Source organism: Xiphophorus maculatus, chromosome 4, assembly GCF_002775205.1.
Source record: "Xiphophorus maculatus strain JP 163 A chromosome 4, X_maculatus-5.0-male, whole genome shotgun sequence".
NCBI classification, from domain to species: Eukaryota; Metazoa; Chordata; class Actinopteri; order Cyprinodontiformes; family Poeciliidae; genus Xiphophorus; species Xiphophorus maculatus.
In genome coordinates this window covers 3,015,224-3,042,562 of record NC_036446.1, presented here as the reverse complement: position 1 = coordinate 3,042,562, position 27,339 = coordinate 3,015,224, and the positions used below count along the sequence as shown (strand labels likewise).

The window sequence follows — 27,339 nt, the reverse complement described above, 5'->3', positions numbered from 1 at the left end:
GCAGGTTTGGAGATCATCCGACTCAGTACTCTGGTTATCACAGTTTGATTTTTGTCCAATTTCCTCAAAGCTTCATGCTTGTTCATTTTCCCTGCTCCACATCACATCACACATCAATTTTGAGGACAAAATGTCAAACTTACTGCCGAAAATCACCCAGCCGCTAACAGGAGCCATAAAGAAGAGATGTACAGCTCTGGAAAAATGAAGAGCCCACTGCACTGAACCCATTAAAACCTCCTGGTTATTCCTCCAAATATTGATTTCTGAACCCTTCCTGAGGTAAAACATTAGTTTTGTTGTTTCTAAATTAATATTAACTTATTTTCTTTGCATTATTTGAGGTCTGACATCACTGTGTCATTTTAGTTAATTTGACCATTTATTATTTTTTGCAAATAAATACAAAAGTTTTTGTTTTGAAATTTTGGAGACATGTTGTCAGTAGTTTATAGAATAAAAGAACAATGTTCATTTTACTCAAACATATAACTATAAAAAGTAAAATCAAAGAAACAGATCATTTTAAGTGTTTCTGTATATGTGTGCTAATTCTGTATCTAAAACCAGTTGAGATAATCTCTGTTTGTTCTTCCTCAATAATTTAAATATGGAAGTAATAATGCAAAGGTGAAGTCTGTCGTCAAAAGAAAAGCTTTTTGTGGGGGTGGAAATGTTGCTCAAGGCTTATATGACCAAAACAAATCATCATGTGCTGCATGTGTTTCATTTTCTCTGGAACTGTCTAAAAAGAGACAATCAGAGAGTTTCAGATGAGACAGCAGATACAAAAATCCCCAAGAATCAAGTTAGTTGTGAGTGGGAGTGTTTTTACTGACATGAATGCAGTGAGAGGTGGTGAGGAAGACGCTGTGGACCCAGGTTGAAATGAGGGAAGTGACGATTTTAATGATGATGAAAAATACAAAAGTCCAAAATCCAGGCAGTACAGAAAGAGCAGAAGGCTTAGAGCTCAATACTGGCAGAACAATGAACATAAACAACAACAAGACGGTTAAACAAGGACCTGACGAGGAACCAGGAACACAGGAGGGTTTAAATACACGGGGGGACAATCAGGGCGGACAGCTGGGGACAATCAGGGGGTGGAGAGGACAACACAGAGACTCAATTAACTGAAAATGAAACAAAAACGTAAATTAACACAGAGAAAAAATCTAAACCATTTACAAACCGTGCAAAGACAATAGTGTAAGGTTAGGAAACATGTGATGAATTAGATGAATCACTGTGAGTAATTTATTCTGCCATCATCTCCTGCGTGTGTCAATAACAGCATTACTGTCTAGTTTACTTCCTATTTTTACTCTTCCCATCAGACAACGTTTTGGATTTATGAATGACCTTAAAAGGACCTTAAGACATTTTCAGATGAGTTTATAAACCGAGAGGAGATGAAGATCAGCTGATTTCTGACTCTTGGCTCTTCAGACAAGCAGCTCTTTTGTTTCTTTACTTCAACATAAAACTTGTGAGGACCATCATCATGACTCCAGCTTTTATTTTCTTCTTCTTCCTCTCAGTGATGGATGTCTGTCGGGTAAGTTTGGGATTTCTGGTTTGATTTCCTCAGCTGACAGAGACCAATGTGAAGCAAAAAAGCAAATATTGACAAACATACGTTCTTTAAAAAATACATTCCTTATTATAGAACCGGAAAGAAAACAGTAAAGCAGATTAGGCCACCAAAGGTTCATTAACTGGCTGTTCATGTGTAAATCTGTGTTTGTGCTGCAGAGTGCTCCGGCTGAAATGAACAATAAAACCGGTGAGTTGAAAACGAAGCTTTACTCATGTAAAACGTAAATATTTCAAACCTAAAGATCTTCTGATTTCTCCTTCAGACGAGTTCACGGACGACGTCTCAAGGCCCAAAGTTGACTTAGGTAAGGCACAGATTATAAATAAAACTTAAAATGCACAAAATTAATCAGAGGAACATTTAAAGAGCGAAAGCGAATAAAACTTCCAGCACTGATAATTAGATAAATTTGCTTTAAACATTTCTCTCACTTAAAAAAACTAATTTTTAATTTTGTTTAGGATGACAAGTGCAAAGGCCCCATTTCTGCTTTTAGGCTTCTGAAAAGGGCAAAGAAAACTCTTCATATTAGATAAAAATGCTTACAATTCTTATAATGGCGTTGATTTTACTAAGTTAAATTACATGCTTAGTTTGGCTTCATTTGTCCGTTTAGTGTCATTGCACCAATAGCTCTGAAGTATCAAATTACAAAATGTTTACATTTTTCAAACTTGCCATGTTTACACGAAGCAAATTTATTTTGGAATGATCAAATTGCTCAATTATGTCGTCAATGGAAATGCAGCTACTGACAAAAGAAAGGAAAAACTAAAAATCACGGCTGAAGAAAAAACCTGATGAGCAGGGAGCGAAAGAAAAACTGACAGAAAGTGAAAAGACTTCATTTAGAATAAACTAACAGAAACTAATCAGGAAGAGGAAAACCAGAACAGCTTATAAAAACAGACCCGGAAGAACAAACAATGCAAAAACTGTGAACCATAAATAACCCATAAACTCCCAGGAATCATGTTTTTTACCATCTTATTCCTTATTTAATGGAAACAAATCAATTGCTTTCTCGGTGAACATGTCGAACAACCAAAGCTGATCTCGTTGGATTTGTTTCTGTCTTTGTTTACCATTTTACAGATTTTTTTTTTATTCCAGTGTTTATTTTTACTTCAAATTTTCAGTTGTACCAAAATGTACATTAATCTATTGTTTCTATTTTTTACTGTAGAAAATCTCGTTCTCCATGGAGACGTCGCCGTAACAAACACCTTTCTGAAGAATGCGGACCCGTGTACGGCCAGAGGCTGCAAGTGGCCCAAATCTGGCCCTTACGTCTACGTGCCTTACCAGATCTCCTCTAAATTTTGTAAGCAGTTTTAGCTTTAATTTACAAACTAAATGTGATCAAACCTGTTAAGTTATTTACAGAAGCAAAGTGTTAATGGGTGTAATTTTTCTGTTGTCTGTAGCCCAGAAGGAGAAGGACGTCATCATTAAAGGCCTGCAGAGCTTCAACCAGGACACATGCATTCGATTTGTCCCAAAACGTTCCGGTCATCGAGATTTCATCCATTTCTTTTCTCAGAGTAACGGAGGGTAGGAAACAAATGTTACTGTTCATTTAAACTCTGCTGCTGCGGGTGGAGGCGGCTCCATCCTGTCTCTGCTCGGCTACAGCCGCATTTCCATTAACCATAAAATGGTGCAAATTGAAATTAGGAAAATAAATTGGCAGAATGGAAACACGGCAGTTTTGTATTTCGCAAACACTGGAAACACTTTTACCACATCAAATGAGTCACGTGATCAACAAGCGGATGTTACTATAGGAGCAAACCACGAAGACAACAGGAAGTAGTTGGAGGATGATTTTAATGACTTATCACACTAATCAAGTTTATTCACATGTGAATTTATTTGTGTCTTAAATAATATACACAATTTTCAGATATTTGCGAGGAAACGCAGCTTGTGTCTCGTTCACAAACCAAACACTGATGACTTAACGGTGCAAATTTAAATGTTAAATATTTATTGTTTTTGTTGCCCTCAGCTTGCAATGTTGAAACCTCTCTCTGCCTGTCTAAATGTAAAAACCAAAAGCTTTTACATTTAGACAGATGGTATATAAAAGTAACGGTGTCTTTGTGCAGGTGTTGGTCCAACATCGGCCGTCAGAGCGGGGGTCAGTACATCTCGCTGGACAGAAGAGGATGTGTTCACCACTCCACTGTGCAGCACGAGATTCTCCACGCTCTGGGTTTCCACCATGAGCAGGTCCGCTCCGACAGAGACAGATACGTCCGGATTCTCTTCAACAACATTCAGCAAAGTCAGCAGTTAAAGTTTTAACAGTTTATTAAAAAAGTGTAGAGTAATAATACTTTTAAATTCTGTAACTCTTTCAAAATTGTCTCCTGATTCATGAACAGGACAGAGGGGCAATTTCAGAAAAGTTCAGACGAACAACTTAGTAACTCCCTACGACTTTTCCTCGGTCATGCATTATGGCAAGTGAGTATTGTTGATTTAAATTACATCCCTGTCTGTTAAAAGCGCCATTTAAAAACAAATATCTCCATGTACGAAGATATTTCAACTTTTAATATTTTTTCTTATAAGTTGGATTCGGTTTCTCTTGAAAGGGTTTCCAGGTTTATTATGCATGTACAGAATTTGAAGAGTCAAATAAAATCAGAAAATTGAAAATGTGCATTTTAGCCCGACTCCAGGACAGCAACACAAAACGCCAAACCTGTCATGAGTTGTGGTGGAAGCGGTGAGGGAAACGCAGCAGACCCAGGATGAGACGAGTAATGACGGTTTTAATGGCAAAATAATAGTGCAAATGAATCCAAAAACAGTCCACAATCCAGGCAGCACAGCTAAGCGGAAGCCAAGGCTAAATACTGGTAGCACTGGACAAACGAAGGACAGAATAGACAGCACATGACTAAACATACAATGACGAGGACGCACAGGTGGCATTAAATACACAGAGGGTAATCACAGAAACGAGACACACCTGGGAATGATCAAGGGGAGACAGGACAACACGGAGACTCAGAGGCACAGGAACTGAAAATAAACAGAGAGAAAAACACAGATCCTGACAAAACCAGTCTGTCTGTTTTCCTCTCCATCTCTCCATCACTCATTACCAAAACCCCAAGATGATTCAACTCTTCAGCTGTTTTACATTTTTTTATTAAAGTGTAAAAACAAATGGGGACAACTATCAGGTTTTTGTTTTGTTTGATTGCTAAAAGGACTAAATCTTATTTACATTAAAGGAAACTAAAAACGTACTCATGCCTTTATCTCTGTATTTGACAACAATATTTGAACATATTATACTTTTAAACCGTTAACCTGTAAATCCCAGATTCCACAATTTCATTTGAGGCTGAGTTTATCTTTTAAATCCCATTTAAAAACCGTCTTTTTTTTACATTGTCATTTAACTCAAACAGTTTTATTTCTTTTATTAAGCGTTGTCTCCCCGGTTCAGACAGTTTTTCTTGTGTTTGTATGTATTTTAGTTTGCTCATTTTGTTGAATCATCGTCATTTTGTTGTTTTTTCGTGGCCTTACTTTGCATCTGTTCCTGTTTTCTGTAAGATACGACTTCTCCAGTAACGGACGGCCAACCATCGAAGCAAAATCAAATCCTAAACAGAAGTTTGGAAACGCCCGTCAAATGAGCGCCAACGATGTCAGTCGTGTCAACAGGCTTTACAAATGCAGTAAGTAAAAAAATAAAAAGAAGCAGTGTGCATTCTCTTTATTTGTTGTTCTTGTTTCTTTATGAACATGATTTTTTCCCCCATTTAACCCAGGTACCTCTCGTTACTGAAACACAACGTCTCAAAGCACCAAATATGGAGCCACGCTGCTGCCAAGTTTAAGAAGAAAATATTTTTCAAAGTCTTATTTTTAACATTCACATTTTTATAAAGAAAAACTATGGGAGGCCTTTTAAATAATAGTTGTTTCAATAGAGATTCATAAGCGAGCTCCCCCTGCTGGACAAAGACGGTACAGCATACTGTAGCTCAACAGGAATGGATTAGTCAAAGTAAAAGGTTTAATAAATAACTGCCAAATTAATGAATAAAAACGGTTTTGTTTTTTCTTTTATAAATGATACAGCCAGCATCAATATTGTATATCTTTGCTATCTTGTACAAAGGAATAATACAATTTTGCATAACAACTCTAAAGCTCTTTTAGTGCTTTTTTTAAAAATATATGATTGTTTAAAGTGACTCTATAAACATCTATAAAAAGTGTCAACATTAAAGTGGTATTTTCAAGAGTTTAATAATGTAGAACAAAAAAATGACATCAGTGGTAAAACATGACTGGACCTTCCTCCAAAGGTTGAGCATGTTTAAAAAGCATCGTTGGAACCGACAGCAGCTTAACGTCCAGCCAGAATCATGCTTTCAATAAACAGTCAAAACCACAGAAATGATGCAAATGCTTTGGCTTTAATAGTAATTTGTACAGAATAAATGATATAAAGGAAATATGAAAGAGGAAAATGCATTAGAAGCCATTAAAACGATGTGATATATTTCTCTGATTGCATGTCGTTTATGCCTAGAAGGGAAGTTGTTCATTTTTAGGACGTTTAGGCCTGGAGGCCGACCTCTTCAACCCAGGAAGTCCTGCTGAGGGAAGAAACAGAACCAGGTGACATTAGCATGTTTGAATGTCAACAGCATGATTCAGTTATGCATTATGTTTCACTCACTGCATTCATAAAGTTTGTTGATGCGGATGATGTCATTGGCACTCATTTTCTTTGAATTTCCAAACTTAAGGTTTGGATCACACTTGGCAACGATGGTTGGTTTTCCATTTTTGGAGAAGGCATCACTAAAAATAAGGCTTTTGGTTATTAATGACAATTATCAAATTAGTTTACTGTTTCACATTTATGCGAATTTCTCTAATTATATGAAAAATGTGGCATAACAACTACACACAGCAGGAGAAAAGAAGTTCATTTATATTCACATAAAGTAATAAATGCATTGTCATAAAAACTCACTTCCTGTACTCCATGACAGAGGTGAAGTCATAAGGAGTCCCCAAGTTGTTCGTCTCCTTCTTTTCAAAAGCAAATTTAAAATCTATACCAGAATTCAGAGCAGAGGTAAACCTTTACGCATCATTTTTACACAGACATGTGAGCCAATTTGCAGCTTTTCTTTGTGAACTAACTGGGTTCAATGTTGTCAAAGAGGATCCTGACGTAGCTGTCTCGGTCGGACCGGACCTGCTCATGGTTGAAGCCAAGAGCATGAAGAATTTCATGCTGCACAACTTCATTGTGCACGCAGCCTGTTTTCTGCAGGGACAAGTACTGTCCCCCATTCTGACGGCCCACATAGGACCAGCACCTAAAATGTAAAAAAAACCTAAATATTTGCAGTGGCACAAAGTTTAGTACTGCAGTAGTAAGAGGAACCGAGAAGGCGATACATCACAATCAAATCACACACGTACAAAGTTCATTGTAGTAAAAATTCCTCTAAAAGTACATTTTTAAAATAATTACCCAAGTAATTGTAACCAGTTGCTACCCGACTCTAAATACATAAAGTTTTACATTAAAGTTTTAATTAGTGATAAGAAAAATCTTTTAAAAAATTAAAAATGTAGAGTTTATTTTACTTTATAGTGTGTGATGCAGTATTGGTCCTGTAGTTTCTATTATTAAGCGTGTGTGTGTGCGTGTGTGTTTCTAATACCTTGTGGGGACCATTTGATACATACTACATTGTGGGGACCCACTGCTCCTTGTGGGGACCGAAGCTCGGTTCTCACAAGGGGAAACGCTGTTTTTGGGTCAGGGGTCAGATTTAGGACTAAGGTGTAAATTGAGTTTTGGGTAGGTTTAGGGTTAGGTATGTAATGGGTAGGGTTAGGATAAGGGTAAGGGTTAGGTTTAGGCTGTAGAAATGAATGGATGTCAATGGAAGGGTTAGGGTTAGGGTTAGTTTGTGCAAAGATAGCTGCACAAACGTGGGCGTGTACGTGCGTGTGCGTGTGTGCGTGTGTGTTCCTACCCATCCTTCGACTCGATGAAGATGTAATCACGATCCTCAGGCTTCCATGGGATGAGGCGGATGCAGGTGGATTGGTTGAAGCCTTGCATTCCTCTGATGATGACATCACGCTCTTCCTGAGCTACATACCGGTGTGAAACATGGAACTTTGTGTAAAGTTACATGATGACAAAGAGAGCTAATTATATATTTGTTTTCATGAGTCGACGGTAAAACCAAAGATCCTTACAGAAAGTTTTAGAGATGTAGTACGGCACGTAAACATAGCTTCCTGATTTTGGCCACTTGCAGCCTCTTTCGGTGCATTTATCTGCATTCCTGCTCAAAGTGTTCGGCACTGCGATGTCACCCTGCAGCACAGCTGCGTCTGCAACACAGCAAAAAGGAAATGCAACATGCATTATGGGGAAGTGTGAATGGTTTGCACTGTGTCTGCCTGTTGTGAAAAATTGGTCTTTTTAGTTGCAACATGTACTATTAAATAAAACCAAACCAAAGATTTACAAATTTGACTAAGCAAGTGTTTGCGTCTCCAATCGGGTTCCTTTTATTGTGACTATTTTGACTTTCTGTTTTGAAAAATTGTCTTACTGGAGTCAGCTTTGAGTCTTGGAACAATTTCAGAATCACCCACTGACTCATCTGGATAGAAACAAGTAAAAAAAAAAAGATTACAGATTTAAAGATCAATGCATCAAATGTCTGGGATATCACTGCACTCACCGTTTTTATAATCGTCAACTGGTGCACTCTGCAACACAAATAGAAGCAATTTCAACAAATGCAAACTTTATCAGATCACTTTCTTTTAAAACATCAAACAGGTTAAAAGTTCCTAAATGTTTTTGGTTGCATCAAATTTTAAACTTTGAAGAACTAAACTCACCAAAGTGACATCTGCCACTGCGAAGATGAGGATGAAGAGCAGAGCTGTAGTCATGACGGTGACTCTGAAAGCCAAAACCTCAGCAGTGATGGAAGAGATGCTGCAGTGGGGGAGTTAAAAAGAACAGAAGTCTGAAACTGTGCAGCTGATGCTCTTATCAGCTCTCCTCCTTATAAGACGTTCACTCAAATCAAACACAGACCATTTAAGGCCAATCAGTCTGTGCCTTTATGTCTGATAGGCTGAGTTAAAACCCACAACATGTAAAACCTCAGTATGACAATGGTGCTGTTGCAAGAATCTTGCCCGGATGTTGAGGTCTTGAAATATATATGACTTCACCTTTACCCGCAATATGACTTTTTAAAGTTCGATGATTTTCAAACTATTCTAGCAGCAGCAAAAAAGTTTCTCTGTCCTTACAGTCCAGACTTCTATACTTTCCAGGTTGCTTGTCTCTATGCACTATTCACAACTCAAAGTCACATTTTAATGTCAGACAAATAAAAGTCTTTTTTTTTCTAAAACAAAGAAAATTGGCCATAACTACATTGGTAAAGTTCAGAACATGTTTGTTTTGTGCAGTAATAGCAGCATGCATCATGGCATCTGAAACATTTCTGCTAAGAAGTTAAAAATCTAAACCGTTCATGTCGGCCATGTTGTTTCATCACCACCAAACAGAAAGTTGATTTAGCTCCTGCATGAATTGTCTCATTTCAAGCCAAACGTTATTTCAGCATCAGAAGAGGCTTGACCTGAATGTTGTTGATGCCGTTGTGATGCTCAGGGTGTTTGTGGGTATAAAAAAATGTCTTTTTTTAATCTATGTGCTTTCTTTACAGAACAATTTTCTCCTCAGAATGTTGCACTTCCTCCAGTTTGGCTTCAAGATTTTATTCATTTTGGTAGAATATTTGTGCAATAGTTTTCTATTCTGTAATTCTCCTCTCTACAGAAAACCTATAGAAATAGTTTGGTTGGACAATTGTTCTTGGCTGAATGTATTTAAATACATGTTCAGCTACCAGTGAGCTTTTTAAATTATATATATATATATATATATATATATATATATATATATATATATATATATATATATATATATATATATATATTAAATGCCTCCAGTTGACATTAGTTATGAGCTGTTGGTCTAGATAGATAAAATTAATTGAACTGTTGGAGGTTTAACAATTTTTTTTAGTTCTTTATTCATATGCAGCTTCCTGTTTGATGGTGACAGTTCTAAAGAAGCTGCACAGAAGGAAATGCATGTAGAAATACATAAAGAAACACAATTATTTGGTACGCTAAAAATAAAACAAAGAACTGCTTCAAAAAATGCTCAGGAAGAGCAGAAATGTTGTAAGATTATACACTGACTTTGCTCATGTCTGTAACAAACACAAACACCAACAATTTAAACATTCATTCATTTTGCAGGTCTAAATATATTACACAGGTAAGATCTGATACATGCACAGAATAAATTCATTTAAAATTATTTAAATTCAGGTAATATTACACAGCTTTACGGCTGGAATTTTATTATTGTTGATTTTAACCAAAGTCGACCCTCTGATGACCTACTAGCTTCCTTCATGTTCTTCCTGTGACAGAACCATCGGTGGTGTCCATTTTTATCTCCAGAAATTATCTGCAAGGATTAACTTTTAAAATACTGCTTATATGTTTTAATTTTGTCCTGATTCAGAAATATTGCATTGAACAGAACCTTATTGTACAGTTTCCTTGTATTCGTTTGCAGGTCATTTAAAGAGGAAGTGGCATTAAAGCTGCACAGAACCAAGCATACTAGCATGAAAGAACAAACTTCAAGGATAATCTAACATGTTTTATTTCTGGAGCGGTGACCTTAGAAGAAATTATATTTAGGTGAAAAAGAGATTTTCTTACAGTACAGCAACATTTGGAAAATGTGCAGGATGAATGAGCTTTAACTCCTTCCTTTAGATTTTTTTCACCTTATGTAATTAGAGTGTGTTTTTTTAGACTTTGTCCTTTTTAATATTCATAAAATCATCAAACTGTAGCATTTATTTTCATTCATCTTTTGATGATTACACATAGAAAAGCGTAAACATTGATCACATTAATTTCACCCCTAAAAATCTTGATGATTCTGGTGACATGTCCAAACTCTGGTGAAGGCTCTAGTTTCGGGTGAAAAGTTTAGTTCACTTTCATTGTTAGTTCTCTGTTTTGAAAATTGTATTTTCACAGTTTTTTTTCTTTTCCACATTTTTCTCAAACCTGTGAAAACCCAAACAGTCGAGTTCAGCCACTCCCCGTGAGCTGCATAAAAACGGAGAAGAGACGAACCTGAACTCCATCCTGCATCAAACTCCTGCAGCATCTGGAAGGTATCAGCTTTTTATCCTCACAGGATAATAATGTTTCTGAATTGATGGTTAATTTAAACTTTTTATGCATATTCTTGTAAATGTTTCCTCATTTTGGAGGCATGTTTGTAATTTGGCACATCTTTGTAGATGAATCTCTGTTTGTGATTTGACTTTAGGTCACCTTCATCATGATTCCAGCCGTCCTCTTCCTCCTCTTGTTCTCAGTGACAAATGTCCTGCTGGTAAGTTGGAAATAATGAGGTAAAGCTAAACTTTACCTCATTAAAGCCAATGAGGTAAAGTTGAACTCTACTTCAACCTTACTATTGTAATTCTTGAAACGAAAGACTAAGTTAAAATGAACTAGCATCTGAAACTAGGAATGAAACTAATAGTGTAAAAATATTGTAAATTTAGTGAAAGGGAAATCCAGGGTGAAAAACAGAACACTTCTGCTTTTAGTAGAAAAACTGCTAAAATTAACCTTGAAAAACATTTTTAGCAGAAAAATTATTGTCATTTTGATGTTTTTTTTATCTTTTTTTGCAGAGCACACCACTTGATGATGACAATGAATCTGGTGAGTTACATAAAATCTACATTAAATATATATATATATATATATATATATATTTTAATTATAGAAATGTTTAAATAAAGTCACCATTTTTCTGTTTTTTCAGTGGCATCATGTCTTTATACATGATTAAGACAGAGAAAGTTTAAGTTTTGCTAAAAGATAAATGTGCAACGTAATAACTGAATATTCATAATTTAAAGAAACATTTCGATGATGTCATTGAGAATTGTGGCAAAATTGCCCAAGATTCAGGTTGCCTTATTTACGTTGGATGTTTGGTTTGAAGCAGGAAGAATAAAACGGCTTTCACGTTACCAAAGTGTAGAAAACACAGATGAACACAGACAAACGCGGCTTAATTCTTAATATGAAGTGATCTAAGCTTTAGAGAAGACAATAGGAGAATAACACAAAGACAGTGCTAAAGGTTAAGTCTAACTTACTGCACATGAAAATCTAAGTTAGTTGTTGTTTGGGCTTATTTGGGTAGATATTGCACAATTAAAAGAGTCATTATTTTAATATTGATGTTGATTTTTGGGTGTTTGATTTGCAGTGGAAACCCCCGAGCTGCTTGATGACATCGCCATCCCCGACACTCGGAACAGGAATGCGGACCCATGCACTGCCAGAGGCTGCAAGTGGCCCAAATCCGGACGCTTCGTTAACGTGCCCTACGAGATCTCCTCTTTCTTCTGTGAGCAGAGCCGATTGGATAATTATTTACATGAAGCAAACAATGTTGCCTTAATATTGATTTCATTCAACTGAAATTGGTAAAATATTCTATTGACTCAACGTATCTGTAGCTCAGAAAGACCGCAAGTTCATCATGGATGCCCTAAGGAGATTCCATAGGCGCACCTGCATTCGTTTTGTCCCAAAGAGACCACGTCATCGCGATTACATCCGTTTCATTTCAGGCGACGGGTATGAACACACACACGCAAACACACACACACGCACACACATACAAATCCATGCAATTCTATGCAAACTGTGGACTTTGTTCTAACTACCATCCAGTTTAGTAGCTGTATTTATGCCTAAGCCAGACCTTTTCCCTAACCTTAACCTTTGCTGGTCTATTCCTAAGCCTAACCTTAGCACAAACTTAATTCACTCCATACCTCTAAATGTGGCTTCTCTGCTTAAAACAAAGCACATTTAACACGTTTAGTGTATTTATCGGCTTTGCAAAAATCCCTCATAATGAGCATTAATGAGGAAACAGTGAAAATAAAAACTCTTTAAAAGGGAAGAAACGTTTGGCAGTACCAGTGTACCACAACCGACTGGGGATTTGAGAATACACAGCATACACTGCAAAAACCAAATGGTTTTTTTATCATTTCTATTGCAAATAACTGAAAAACGACTAAAATAACTTAGAAATGACTTTTCAGCACGATATAGAAGCTTATTTTAGGTAAACAATGATGAAACAGCTAAACACAAAACAGGAAGTCACATTGAAGCTCAGCCAACAGCTTAGCAGCACAACCACAAATTATCACACGAGAAACAATAATCAAACTTTTATTGGGTCCCAGCCTGAGAATGAAATTATTTCCTAAAAATACGTTTCAAATATTGCCTATATTTCAGGTGTTGGTCCTATCTTGGTCGTCAGGACGGAGGACAGAAACTCTCTCTGCAGAAAGACGGGTGTTTTTACGACGCCACTGTGGAACATGAGGTTCTTCACGCTCTGGGCTTCGACCATGAACATGTCCGCTCCGACAGAGACAAATACATCTGGATTCGTTACCAGAACATCAAGAAAGGCAAGATTGAAGTCAAAAGAATCCCTTTCATTTTTATGTACTTCACTAATATAGATGATTAAAATAAAATCTTTATGAAATTTGTATCTTTAAAACATGCTTTATTCAGGTCCAGAGGATTGTTAAACATTACATTCCCACAAAAAGTTTCAAATATTTGTGTAGAAATTATTAGATGTGTAAACAAAATAGTGATGGAAACAGAATCACCAGTAAAATTTATATTTTTGCTCAAAATGTGCAAAATAGAACAGCTTAGCAGAAAATGTGTACGTATATATTTTCATAATATTAAGTAAACAGCATAAAAACATAAATATTAAATACCAAAGAAGTTCATTACTACAGATTTTGTGTGAATTAATAGCATTTTAGTTCCATTTGTAATATAGAAACTAAATAAAATAACAAAGAGAAGAGAAAAAAAGTGCACTTGATTCGCTTTTTTAACTTTTGCAACAATCACTTGACCATAAGTTTAACTAACAATTGTGACTGAATGTTTTCTCTGTTTTGAATCCCTGGATAGGAGAGAAGAGCAACTTTGACAAAAAGAAAACTAACAACCTGGGGACTCCATATGACTTCAAATCTGTCATGCAATACTCCAAGTGAGTCTTTCTGAGCATGCATGCAGTAATAAAGAATAAAGTTTGCTCTGCTTTAATTATCTTCACTGTATTTGTGTTTTTTAAAGCGATGCCTTCTCCAAAAATGGGAAACCAACCATCGTTGCCAAACGCGACCCCAAGATGAAGTTTGGAGACGCCAAAAAATTGAGCGTCAATGACATCGCCCGTGTCAACCGGCTTTATAAGTGCTCCTGGTAAAAACAACAAAGATATATAATAAACAGCTCTTTATCTAGATGAAATAACTTATTATCTTTTATATTTCTTTCTTTGTTTGTTTTTTTTTTACCCAGAACTACACAGGCTGAAGAGGTCGGCCTCCTCCTGCTGCTGCTGCTGCTGATCTCAGGCCTCACACCAAAAAGCTGAGCTGGCATAAACATATAATATTCTTCTCTCCTTTTCTTTAAATGAACAAGTGGAAATCATTGTCCTGTCTGGTTCTGGAAGAAGTTTTTGTCACCAGGTGGATCAGAATTTTAATGCATGTCAGCCTTTGTACTGATAACCACTGAGAAATAAACAGCAAGCATATATACTATCTATAATCGCCACATTTATTTCCCTGCTTTTATGTTTATGCTTTGATCATCAAAGGATATAATTAATTTGCATAATAAAGAAGCATATTTCAAAGAAAAGATGGTTATGGTGGAATTATTGTTTGGATTTTTGTTTGAAATACAGAAGAGGATGAGAGCCTGTCTAGGCTCTGAAAATATATGCAGAGTATATCTTTTCACACACACACACATATATTCTACATAATGAACTAATCTCAGAGAGATTATGAGAGATTAAAGACAAAGATTTACTCATGTATGAGTAAATATGTATATTTACTTCAGTGACTGAGTATAGTTGAATGAGAGTCAAAACACTCAGACAGACACTGATTATACTTATTTACCTGTTTAAAAGAAAAGAGAAGTACAACATATAAATTGTTCTTAGGTACAAAAGTAAAACCTATTCAACAAATATTTGGCAACAGTGGAAAAATACTTCTTTTAAATAAAATTGTAGAAATCCAATATATTTTTGGCCTCTTGGTTTAGTCAGGTCTGTCATCTTTTCACTGGATTGCACAAGTCAAGACAGCTTAAGTTTAAATTAAAAATTTAGCTGATGCCTTTTCATTTACCTGGAATTTCCTGTGTTTGACTCTGAATCTTATTTGCCACCTTGGCTGTGAAACCTCCAGGTGTTCCTGTCTTCCTCTTCTTCCTGTTAGCTCCTTTAAACCCCAAACTACCTAAATAGCTTATTTGAAACTGTAGAAAAGCTTTGATAGAGTGCAACTAATTTGAGTTTTGATAAGTAAGAACACAGAAAATAAAAATATAAATAGATGTTATATTAACAAAACTGTTGAGATCTTTTTACTTTATGTAGCAAAACTTTGATAAATAAACTTGAAATTACAGCTATTTAAAATTTTACAGCACATTTTGCCTTAAAAACTAACGTTAGGAGATTTTATTATTTAATCTTTCTGTTAAATATATCACATAAAACATCAATAGATGACAATGGTTTCCAAGTGTGGGGATATTAAAATAATCTATCAATTCACAGAAAATTATTCAAGAAAATAATTTCACCACAACGTTTTTTAAAATATGCTTCTTTATTAGGCAACTTAATTACATTGCTGCATAAGTAATCACTGCAAAGAAGAATTTTCTTTATTCCTGTAACATTTCCCTCAGTATTTAAGTAATTAATTTAAGTTATTAATTACTTAAATACCAAAGCAAATTCAAAAAAGCAGAAAGATAAATGTGGCGATGCTTGCTGTTTATGTCTAAATGGCTATCAGTGATCCACCTCGTGGCAAAACACATTTTCCAAAACCAAACCATAATTTCCAGCTGTTAATTAAGAAAAGGACAGAGGCAGACGTTATTTTTAATGCTAGCTCAGTTTGGTTTGTGATGAAGCTTCTGACCAGCTGCAGATTCTGGAGGCCGGCGTCTTCAAAACATGAATTTCTTGTTGGCTAAAAAGCAAACATGAAAAACAATAAGAAATTTCCGATCTGGATACAGACATGTTTAAAATACATATATTTGTTTTTCCTTACAGCATTTATAAAGCTTGTTGACACGGATGATGTCATTGACGCTCAATTGTGCGGCGTCTCCAAACTTCATCTTGGGGTCGCTTTTGGCAACGATGGTTGGTTTCCCATTTTTGGAGAAGGCATCGCTTTAAAAAACAAAAACAAATACAGTGAAAATGATTAAAGCAGAGCTGACTTTCCAATTTATTACTGCATGCATGCTCAGAAAGCCTCACTTGGGGTATTGCATGACAGATGTGAAGTCATATGGAGTCCCCAGGTTGTTAGTTTCCTTTTTGTCAAAGTTGTGCTCCATTTCTATTCATGGAATCAGACCACAGAAAATATTGAGAACTTATAACAGTCATAATTGTGTGACTGGTGATTTCACAAGTATTTTTAAGAAACAAATTTGCTGAAACTAAGCAGCTATATTTTAAAATCTTTTTTTTCTATATAAATGAAGTACAGAATAATGAAAGGGATTCTTTTGACTTCAATCTTACCTTCCCCGATGTTCTCGTAGTGAATAGAAACGTATTTGTCTCTGTCGGAGCGGACCTGTTCATGGTTGAAGCCCAGAGCGTGAAGAACCTCGTGTTGCACAGTGGAGCCGTACAAACACCCGTTTTTCTGCAGAGACAATTTCTGTCCTCCGTCCTGACGACCTAAATAGGACCAACACCTGGGAGGTATACACAGAGTCACCGGCAGGAAATAAACATGTTTTCAGTTTAAATATCGTTCCCCTAAAAGCCCAGGTCTTTGCTGGATTAAAGTGAACTCTGACGAAGTTCAAATGCAGACGTGAACGCCAAGTGGACCGAAAACTGCTCCAAAAGCAGGAAGCGGACTACAGCGCAGGGCATTCTGGGTAAATTCAACCAACACAAATGCGATAGCCTAGCGCTAGTGGGAGAAATGACTCATTATCTTTCGCCAAAGACAAAAAGAAATCCTACATCGCTAAAATCTGACGCTTTTGTTTACATTTTGTAAAGCAGAAAGTTTTGCTGATGTCTTCTTTGAGGGTTTTTGTGTAATTTCCTTCAGTATTTTTTGGTGCATCGCCCCCACAGGCGAGGAGGTGAAAATGTTTTTCCAATTGGTTTGACTGATGTGACAGTGCAGTGTGAAAGCAAACCCCACCAGTTGAAAATGTAACAAATGTCGCAATTTGTTGCAACACAGAGGTCTGAGTCCTCTGAGACTTTTATTCAGTAATCACCACCACAGCTTAAATAAATATAAGTTTAATCTGTTCTTTGCCAGATCCACTGGTTTTGATTGCAGAATGTTTTTGCAGTGATGTTTGCATTTGTTTTTTGGGGGTTTTTTTTATGTTTGTGTGTTTTCTAGTCCGCATCATTCATGTGTTTGGCTGTTTGCTGCATGTCTGCACCTGTTGGCCTCCATAAGGTAATTAGTTGGGGACAATAAAATAAACTAAAATGTGCTAAAATATATTCCTTCCAAAACAGGTTTTCCACTTTACGTTGGAGCTGTTTGTTTGCGTGTGTGTGTATTTGTGTGTGTGTCTGCGTGTGTTCATACCCATTGCCTGAATAGATATGGATGTAATCACGATGTTTAACACCTTTTGGGACAAAACGAATGCAGGTGCTCGCATGGAATTTCTCCAGGCCATCAGTGATGAACTTGCGATCTGTCGGAGCTACAGATACGTTGAATTAATTGAAAATTTTACATAAATAATATTAAATGAATATTAAGACAATGTTGTTAATTATCTAATCGCTTCTGCTCACAGAAGCCAGAGGAGATCTCGTAGGGCACGTTAACAAAGCTTCCGGATTTGGGCCACTTGCAGCCTATGGCAGTGCATGGGTCCGCATTCCTGTTCCGAGTGTCGGGGATGTGGATGTCATCAAGCAGCTGGAGGGTTTCCACTGCAAATCAAACATAACATCCAAAAAATCTACATCAATATTAAAATAATGACAATAAATGTCAAATTTGCTTCGCATTATTACACCTTGATTGTGAAATGTCTACCTAAATACATATTTATGTAAGTTATACTTAACTTTTAGCACTGTTTTGTTGTTTTCTCCTATTGTCTTCTTTAAGATTAGATTGTCTCCCATAACCTTTCCCTTCAGAATTAATTTGAATCTAATATCTTCCCTGAAACCAAACCATTCAACTCATTAAACGTGAAGCCGTCTTCATCTGTGTTTGCTACATTTTGGATAATATGAAAGCCGTTTTCACGTTATCCAGCAAACTAAACCAACCAATGTTTGCAAACCAAACATTCAACGCAAATAAGGCAACCTGAATCTTGAGCAATTTCACAATGATTTCATCAGAATGTTTCTTTAAATTGTGAATATTCGGTTATTAATTTACAATAACAACCTGTACATTTATCATTTAGCAAAGTTAAAACATCCTCTCTCTTAATAATGTATCAAGACATGATGCCACTAAAAACAAAGAAAAGGAATTATGTTAATAAACATTTATATTGTTTAAGTATTCATGTTCGATGCACTCACCAGATTCATCATCATCGTCAACTGGTGTGCTCTGCAAAATATATAAATATTTCATTAGGGAGTCATTCCCAAGTTCAGATGCTAGTTTATTTTAATTGAGTCTTGCAATCATTTTCAATGATTATTATACTTTCACTGGGCATAAACCTGAGCTTTACCTCATTATTTCCAACTTACCAGCAGGACATTTGTCACTGAGAACAAGAGGAGGAAGAGGACGGCTGGAATCATGATGAAGGTGACCTAAAGTCAAATCACAAACAGAGATTCATCTACAAAGATGTGCCAAATTACAAACATGCCTCCAAAATGAGGAAGCATTTCCAAGAATATGCATAAAAAGTTTAAATTAATCATCAATTCAGTAACATTATTATGCTGTGAGGATAAAAAGCTGATACCTTCCAGATGCTGCAGGAGTTTGATGCAGGATGGAGTTCAGGTTCGTCTCTTCTCCGTTTTTATGCAGCTCACGGGGAGTGGCTGAACTCGACTGTTTGGGGTTTTCACAGGCTTGAAACATTTTTAAAACTCCAAATTTTCAGAAGAAGGAACTAACATATAAAGTGAACTAATTAACACCAACAACCAGAAACATCACCAGAGCTGGGAGAGTCATGTCACCAGAATCAACAACAGCTAGAGGAGTGAAGTGAATATTCATATGAAGCTTATCCTAAATGTAACCATCAAAAGATTAATTTCACAACATGCAAGAAAATAAACATGCAGTTTGATTATCTAAAAACCAAAACCTGATCATAATCTAAGGAACAAAAATCTAAAAGAAGAAGTCATAACTTGTTCATACTGCAAATTTTCCTGACATAAGTAAACTTATTGGTTACCTAAATCTGATTTCTTTATAAGGTCAATACTCCATTAGCTTTCTTTTTTTTTTTAAAGTCTCATAACCAAGACAAGTGTGAAGTGTTGCATCATTATTCAATTTTTTTTTTAATTATTATTTTGTATAGATTTAATGGAACTTCCTCTTTAGGCAGCAAACAGCAAATGAATACAAGGAAACTGCAAAACAGTTCAAAAAAGCTTTTAGTAGACAATAACGGTTTGATTATTTGCTTAGAAGGTTGAGTTTGGATGATACAGTCCTCTGATTTTACTCTTTTTAGGTACATGTTTAAGTAAAATGAAGACAACATGTCTCTGAAATTCCAAGCAAAAACTTAGTATTTATTTTTAGAAAATGAGAAAAGGTCAAAATAACAAAAAGAGATGCAGTGCTTTCAGACCTTGAATAATGCAAAGAAAACAAGTTTATATTCATTTAGAAACAACAAAACTAATGTTTTAACTCAGGAAGAGTTCAGAAATCAATATTTGGTGGAATAACCAGGAGGTTTTCAATGGGGTCCAGAGCAGTGGGCTTTTAATTTCTTCCAGACCTGTATGTAGTTGTTAACAGTTTTAGTTGGACAAAACTATTTAATTTCTTATGTGAATGTATGTTAATAAGCAGTGACGTTTAGAAAAATGCACTAATGAATAAATCCTCTTGGGTCTTTGACCTGCTGGGGGCTAAGCACCCCTAAAGGTCAGATTCTAGAATCGCCCCTGCAATACAGTCATAAGGAGAGATAAAACGACAAATAATTAAATCCTTTCTGTGGTAAGATAGTTCACACATTCTGCTCACCATGGTATTTTTTTTACTGCTCATAAAGTGAACAGTGAGCATTACTGTGTTAAAAAGGCCATGACTGGGCTCCTCTGTATCTGAAAGCTGGTTTTTAAAACCTTAAAGAGTACGGTTTGTGATTTCCTCCATCAGATAAATGTCCCAAACGTTCTGGATCCATGTGGGAGGCTCAGGTTTTAGCCATCGAGTGGTTATCCATTTCAGTGTATAAGTAGTATTTTAAAAGTAAATCCATTCAAATTATCAACAAGTTGGCATTATTAACTCAGCCAATATTTTCTGTTTCATTTTTTTCAGATTATGTTCCTTTCTTTAGGGTCATTTAAAGAAGCTCACATGGAGAAGTTGATTTTATCTTTTGGAGGAACTTGGTTTGCTTTATCTTAGCCCGTGCTAATCTCATTACCACAAAGCACATTTTCATCTCTAGATGCATGCAATACAGAAGCAACATCAACTCCCAGAACATCGCCGACACTTAGTTTCTGTAGGTGTGAGAAGAGATGTTCATGTTAAAACCATTGCAGCAAAATGCAGAAGTAGAAATTGAAAAATTATGTCGCAAGATTAGGCTTCTTGTAAAGCAGCATTTTAATCTGATTGAGTTCTGGTCTTGAGTTCATCGAAACACGTTGATTAAATTTTAGTTCAGATGTTCAGCTTCGTGTTCTGGATTATATTTCTATTAATGAACCAATTTGACCGAATTTGGTACCAGGTTTCAGGCGTCTGGTTGCAACAAAAAATATATTTCACTGGAGTTTTGCTGATGGATCAGCAGAAAGTATTGCATAGTTGTAAAAAAAAAACAACAATAAAGGCTCCCTGGTTTCAACATGTCATAGTATGTTCACATTTCGCAGGTTTTTCTACATCCATTCAGGTTTCTAATGCTTCTAAAAACAGTCCAAGCACTTTAAAAAAATAAAGCGGTACTTTGTCAATACGTTTATGTTTTTTGGTGACTGAAAAATGACCTGTTTCAATAACCTAATGAAGGTAACTTCACAAATCAGCAAGCCCAGCCTTCACCTAGCAACCCAAACAGATCTCCAGCCCATTTGGTCAGCTGGTTTTACCACTGTATGCACTGTACAATGGCTGCTGGAAAAGACAAGTATTTTGTTGTTACCATTCAAAAACCACTTGCTGCGTTCTTGTTAGTTGTGGAGGAGGCTCCACTTCTGCCTTTCAAAGATACTGTATATGGTTGTATAATTGTACATCTGTTTGCAGCTATTTTCACGTGTGAGTGTAAAGAATGAGTTAGGGGGCGTGGCCAGCAGTACCTTAGTTGGATTTAAAGTGACTTAGGCCCTAAAACATCTCATTCAGACAGGAGCTCAAAATAGACTGAACTGACCAGGCTGAAATCTCAATTTGTGCAAAAAAATGTAATGATCATGTTTTGTATCTCCCATAGATCTATGCTAACCTGTTCAAGGACACATATATGCTTATAACATGAGGTATCGTCCATTTAGTGCTATGGTGCCTTTAGTGGTTTTTCTTGATATTTTCTTAGCCATTTTTTTTTTTTATACTTCCCTAAAGAAAGCTCATGCAGCTTCCTCTTAAATTGTCAGGTTCACACATTAAGAAAATAACAAGACCCAGATTTAAAAAAAAAAGAAGAAATTAAACATGAAACCGTTTTTTAAAGAAAATGACCATGACTGTCAATGCGGGCAGAGAATAAAACGAAAGACACTCTGTGATCCAACATTTTGTTGAAGAGGTCTGAGTTTTTGTTTTCTTTTTGACTTTTGTCATTTCTTTAACTGAAGTTTTTTAACTTTAATTTGAGTAAACATTTGACTGAGACACTTTTACTTATAGTTAATGAACTAGAAAAAGAGTTGAGTACTTTGTCCATCACTGAGCATTGGACACACCTGACCAATAAACAGACTGAATTTCCCCGCCTGGTTTGTTTTGATCGATTGGAATTGCCTCTGTGAGAAAAGGAACAGCATCACTGGAAAAAACAGGAAGTTACTGAACTAAAGATGTGAAAAATTCCTGAGTTGTAACTGTGAGGCGTCAAAATATAATTAAATCTCTTTTTTTTTAATTTCCATACAAATTATACTGTAAAGATCCTCAGCTTTCAGTAAAATGTACAATATGCCACCTCAGTAAACACTATAGGTTTAGCGTTAGCATAGACATATAATAGAGCTGTTTCATGTATTTGTTGAAATTAATCAGTAAAGATAATTTTACCACAACTTTCCTTTGCTTGAGATATGATACTTTTTTGGACAAAAATTATTACATAGTTGTGTGCAAAGCAGAATTTCCTTATTCAATAAATGCTATTTTTTCCATTAAAACAAATAATTATGATGTTACTTAAAAAAAAAAAAAAAAATCTGCAATTTAGATCTCCCTAAATCAAAGCAAAAGCAAGAGAAAAAGCGACCAGATCATGAAGACTGCTGGTTGGTTCTGATTGGTTCTCAGTACCAAGTCTGACCCCCAACAGAATCAAATCAAATCACATTTTATTTGTATAGCACATTTCAGCAGCAGGCATTTCAAAGTGCTTTACATCATATCAAGCAGAAACACAATGCAACATAGAATCAACAATCAAAACACGACATTAAGTCAAGTTCCATCAATAAATTTGTAATTGATTACGTTTCAAATACAGTTCTAAACATTTGGGTTTTTAGTCGAGATTTAAAGGAAGTCAGTGTTTCAGCTGTTTTACAGTTTTCTGGAAGTTTGTTCCTAATTTGTGGTGCATAGATGCTGAATGCTGCTTCTCCTCAGTGTGTTCTGGTTCTGGGGATGCAGAGCAGACCAGAACCAATATTTTAAAGTCTATTCTCTGAGCTACAGGGAGCCAGTGGAGGGACTTTAAAACTGGTGTTATGTGCTCCAGATCATGGAACCAATGAAAACATCAACTTGTGATAAATGAATGTGTTTCACTTTGATAACTGAGTTACTGAGATAATTAGTATTTTCACTAATTTACTGAATTTAATGACTGATTAATAACTAGGTAACCAGATGCATTGTACTTGTTTGACGCTTCTCTTTAAACATCCATCTTTCCACCAGAAGGAGGCAGTATCGCTCCGCTGTTTCCCTTCTACACAGTTTGTGTGATAGTTGAGGATGAAGCAGAGGATGTAACACGCCATAAACATTTGCTACAAATGATCAACTAAAGCAGCTGTCAGAAAATTAGAGTAAATAAACAAACCTCTGGAATTGTATCAGTGGAAAAAATTACATTTACTGGATCATAAAATGTACTTAAGTGGGAGTGTCGTGTTCAAATACGGCAAACTCTTCATCAGTCACACCTTTCTGAATTTAATTTCTACTCGTTGTTTTTCCTCCAGGCATCACACCAGCTCATACTTTCCCACCTTCACTTTCTAAAGGTGACACTGACTCAGTGTGTCAGGAGTTACTGCTACAGGGAGGAATTTATAGATATACTGTATGTATCTGGGCCTGTTCTTCTGTGTGGAGAGCTTTGAAAAATATTCATTATATTAACACGTTTTCTCTTTTTTTTTAAGTCACAAGAACAAATACAGTGTAATCAAATGTGACTAAGACACACAAATCAGTGAAAGTAGAAGATTTCATGGCTTTAACCATTTATTGAAAGAAAAAATCTAAAAAGTGTGGCATGGATGTGTATTTAGAGACATTTATTTTGGTACTTGTTCTGGAAAAATACCTGATGGGACTCCATTTTTGAAATGAGGTTTACCAGAACAATAGCCCTTTTAGCATCAAGAATGATAAAAAAAAAAAACATATTTAAATGTTTCTTAACTCAGAGATTTATTGAGAGAAATTTTCTGTGAATCAAGAAAGCTTTATTTACTGAGTGCACCAACAAGCTTCAGGCTGCAGAATGAGCCAAAAAGTCAGATCTGTTCCTACTTATGTTGCTGCATAACTTCTCATCTCATGGTTCTGAATAATATAAGCTCATTAGCATAAGGAACTGATGATTATGCAGCAAAACTGGGCTCAGTTGTCTGTTTGTAAGCTTACATTTTCCCACAAGTTACTCAAAATGTAAGCATTTCTATTTCTTGTGTAATGTGCTTTGATATAATTTCCAGCAGCATCTCCAACATGTTGGTTCTTTATACCTTGAACCATAACAAACAACTACTCTTGTGTTTTCAGCTTCAGTCTTTTGAAATGTCAGGATTTGTGCATCAAATCATTTCAGCCATTTTCTAAAATGTTTGGTGAATTTGCGGTTGGGAGCAGTGACTTGGTTTTAGGGGATCCTGAAGTTCGCCTCAATGAAAACAGGTGCAGTGGATAATTGCATCAGGTGCTGCCTTGGAGCAAACTGACACTAAACATAGATTTTCTACTGTATGCCTACTAATGTGAATATCAGCCTTCCCTCCATTTCCTGACAAAACAATGTTTAACTTACAACAGAAAAAATGCCACAAAAAATCCCATTAACTTTTATAAATCCCGTGTGACATTTTGAAGAACAACCAGACAGTAGCTGCAATATTTTACTTTAGCTGCCGAACCGGCCGATGGACAAGTGAAGACGTCTACATTATAAATAGTCAAATTTAATTGATTTTGCTTTTACTACAATCATGATGAGGCTGAGAAAATATGACTACATTAATATGAAATCTTACTACACTGACATTATTAAGCTGGTGTGAACACTATAAGGAAATATAATATATCATATCAAGCAGTTTCAATTCCTAAAATTTATGATATGGCTCTCTGACCAGGGTGCAATTTATAATCGTATATTTTAGATATTGTTAAAGACAAACATGTGGATGGATGGATGGATGGATGGATGGATGGATGGATGGATGGATGGATGGATGGATGGATGGATGGATGGATGGATGGATGGATGGATGGATGGATGGACGGATGGACAGACTCATGGATGAATGTTTACAATGGTGATAAATGGAGGCATTTTGTTTGTTTTAACCATATTCCCGAACAAAAAGAATTACTTTCTAATTGCTCTGTTTCAAGTCTGAACGCTGGTTAACCAGACTTGTAGTGATGTGTATTTAAATTAGATGTTTTATCTCATTATTGTAATGAGATAAAACACACGGTTTGGGTTTGTTTATGTCTCTGTCTTCCAACTGGTTCTTGGACTGACTGTATAATAAGTCTCTGTCTTTTCTGTTTGCTTCTCAGTCTCTTCGCCTCTCAGCAGTTTATTTGACTCGAGTGAGTCATCTCTCATTGCGTCCCGTCTTCGAGCTCAGCAAATTCTCATCTCTTCTCTGGCAAAACTAAAATTAGGAGACTTTTTAAATCCGGCAGACAGAGTGGCTTATTCTGAGAGGTGTCAGTTTAATTTAACGTGCTGCAGGCATTCTTACTTATTATCAATGGGAACCACTGTGTACAGAACAGCAGCAGTATTCACCATCACGTGTTACTGACTGATCTGATCACATTCACTCACTTATTTCTACCACAAAAAATCCATAAAACGTTTAGATAAAATGATAAACACTGGTTTTTACCTGCTTTAATGTTGATTACAGTGTTTTTTAAGGAAAATACATTAGTATAGAACAGTTTTTCTCAGACTGTGGTCCCGGAACTATTGGTGGTCCGTGGGCGCCCCCTAGTGGTCCGCAAGGTACTGCATGTAAACAACCGCTGATTTGCCGTGACGTCAGCTCGAAGAGCGACGCTACAGTTAGCTTACTGAAGGATTGTGTTGAAAAATAATAATTATGGGTAAAACTGAACATGCAGGTGTCAAGAAAGGGACGTCAGGGATACTTATATAGTCGGAGGAAGTTTAGTCCTCCACACTTTCTGAATCTGTAAATAATAAGGACTGAACTAAAATAAAACAGAAACAAAACGGATCAAAGACTAAAGAACAAAAAATAAGAAACCTCAACACAGCTCAGGATCCCAACAGTTTGAGCATCAGAACATTCGAAACAATTACAGTCTGTTGATTTTCTCTTCTCAATCACTGTCTCATATAATTACTCTATTATTTTTATGATGTAAAACACTTGGACCTGCCTTGTTGATGAACTCTGCTATACAAATATCTTGCTAATTATTCTTGCATTTGGCAAATAAAAAAAATATTTCAGAAAACATTTAAGCCTCAGATTTGTCTCAGGACAGATGGCAGATGGAAACCCAAAGTGTTGCCCACTTCCACACTTCCTAAACCTCAGGGGAAATGTATTCCTACCATAAAGATAACAAACCAATAAGGATTTTTATTAAAACAAGTAAAAGAAGTCGCTGTTTAAATCGTTCCAGCTGCTCTCTGCTTAACACTGGTATCTATATTTACATTTTCTGCAGGTTTCAAGAGGCGGGAACAGGTCTGCAGACACATTGCAGAACAGGTGACCTTTTGAGGTGTGAAGCTATGATTTATAGAAGTGTGTGTGTGGGGGGTGGTGTATGTGCGTGTGTGTTTGGGGAAAAGATGTCTCACACACGAACACAGCCTGTTTGTGAGTGGGGGAGTAAAGATCTGCGGCTCGTATCATAGCAACAGCACGTTAACGGAGGAGAGGGGAGAATGCTTCAGTGATAGTAGACAGGATACCAAACTACCGAGAGTCTGCACACACACACACACACACACACACACACACGCGCACCCACACACACACACACACACACACACACACACACACGCCTTCAGTCACCAGAAGGTGCACATGTAACGGGTCGGTTTGTTGCCAGAACCTCTCATTTAAACTTTGTGATGTTATGTTGCATCAGTGTGTTTCTTTCTGATCTCCCAAACAGATTTAAAATCTTCCAGAAGTTTCCTTTTTCTGTTCCAAATCACAAAATCACAGCAACATTTTTGCGCCATGTATTTTACAACAAATTCAACTTTTAGAGCCATAGCAGCTGTAAAATTTATATAAGTAGCAAAAAAATTATTGAGATCCAGAAATAGAGTCATATTCAGTTAAAAATTACATCAGATTCAGAACATTGCACCAAGAAGGAATAAGTAATAAGATGCATTAAAAGGCCTGTCAGTCAGAGAGCAGGGTTCAGGAAGGTCTGATCTGTTTTTAGCTCCTGAGTGAGAAATGCAGGTGAACCCCATGTGGGAGCATTTCTTTCTGCTTGAAGTTGCTGCAGCACATTTAGAAGGTTTTAGTTTTTAGAGCCTGTGGCTGACGGTGTAATCCTGTT

At 36.2% G+C, this 27,339-nt stretch overlaps 4 protein-coding genes across 5 annotated transcripts; 2 read left to right on the top strand and 2 right to left on the bottom strand.

Annotated features, from left to right (window-relative positions):
* Positions 1–1,460: 1,460 nt before the first annotated feature.
* On the top strand, positions 1,461–5,629 carry LOC102223490 (high choriolytic enzyme 2-like). Its single transcript, XM_014472145.2, has 9 exons — positions 1,461–1,561; positions 1,759–1,789; positions 1,866–1,907; positions 2,790–2,927; positions 3,031–3,157; positions 3,715–3,893; positions 3,994–4,075; positions 5,183–5,307; positions 5,401–5,629. The coding sequence occupies exons 1-9, from the start codon at positions 1,508–1,510 to the stop codon at positions 5,415–5,417; spliced, it is 795 nt and encodes a 264-aa protein (XP_014327631.1). The 5' UTR covers positions 1,461–1,507; the 3' UTR covers positions 5,418–5,629.
* A 406-nt stretch (positions 5,630–6,035) lies between these two features.
* LOC102223741 (low choriolytic enzyme-like) lies at positions 6,036–8,736 on the bottom strand. Of its 2 annotated transcripts, none has more exons than XM_023332119.1 (9): positions 8,528–8,736; positions 8,365–8,392; positions 8,233–8,283; positions 7,871–8,008; positions 7,642–7,762; positions 6,794–6,972; positions 6,621–6,702; positions 6,321–6,445; positions 6,036–6,234 (listed from the first exon to the last, which is right to left on the bottom strand). In XM_023332119.1, exons 1-9 carry the CDS (start codon positions 8,579–8,581, stop codon positions 6,167–6,169), a joined length of 846 nt encoding a protein of 281 aa, XP_023187887.1. In that variant the 5' UTR covers positions 8,582–8,736; the 3' UTR covers positions 6,036–6,166. The 2 variants fall into 2 exon arrangements, with proteins under 2 accessions (XP_023187887.1, XP_023187886.1); XM_023332118.1 differs by having other exon boundaries at positions 6,036–6,237; positions 8,528–8,735.
* Positions 8,737–10,823: 2,087 nt separating this feature from the next.
* LOC102224003 (low choriolytic enzyme-like) lies at positions 10,824–14,527 on the top strand. Its single transcript, XM_023332125.1, has 9 exons — positions 10,824–10,914; positions 11,073–11,138; positions 11,446–11,476; positions 12,033–12,173; positions 12,286–12,406; positions 13,085–13,263; positions 13,793–13,874; positions 13,961–14,089; positions 14,189–14,527. Coding segments are annotated over exons 2-9 (738 nt in total). The 5' UTR covers positions 10,824–10,914; positions 11,073–11,084; the 3' UTR covers positions 14,190–14,527.
* Positions 14,528–15,506: 979 nt separating this feature from the next.
* LOC102224257 (low choriolytic enzyme-like) lies at positions 15,507–25,570 on the bottom strand. Its single transcript, XM_023332319.1, has 10 exons — positions 25,521–25,570; positions 18,884–18,935; positions 18,660–18,725; positions 18,483–18,513; positions 17,730–17,870; positions 17,515–17,635; positions 16,467–16,645; positions 16,197–16,278; positions 15,982–16,106; positions 15,507–15,897 (listed from the first exon to the last, which is right to left on the bottom strand). The coding sequence occupies exons 1-10, from the start codon at positions 25,568–25,570 to the stop codon at positions 15,875–15,877; spliced, it is 870 nt and encodes a 289-aa protein (XP_023188087.1). The 3' UTR covers positions 15,507–15,874.
* Positions 25,571–27,339: the final 1,769 nt, after the last annotated feature.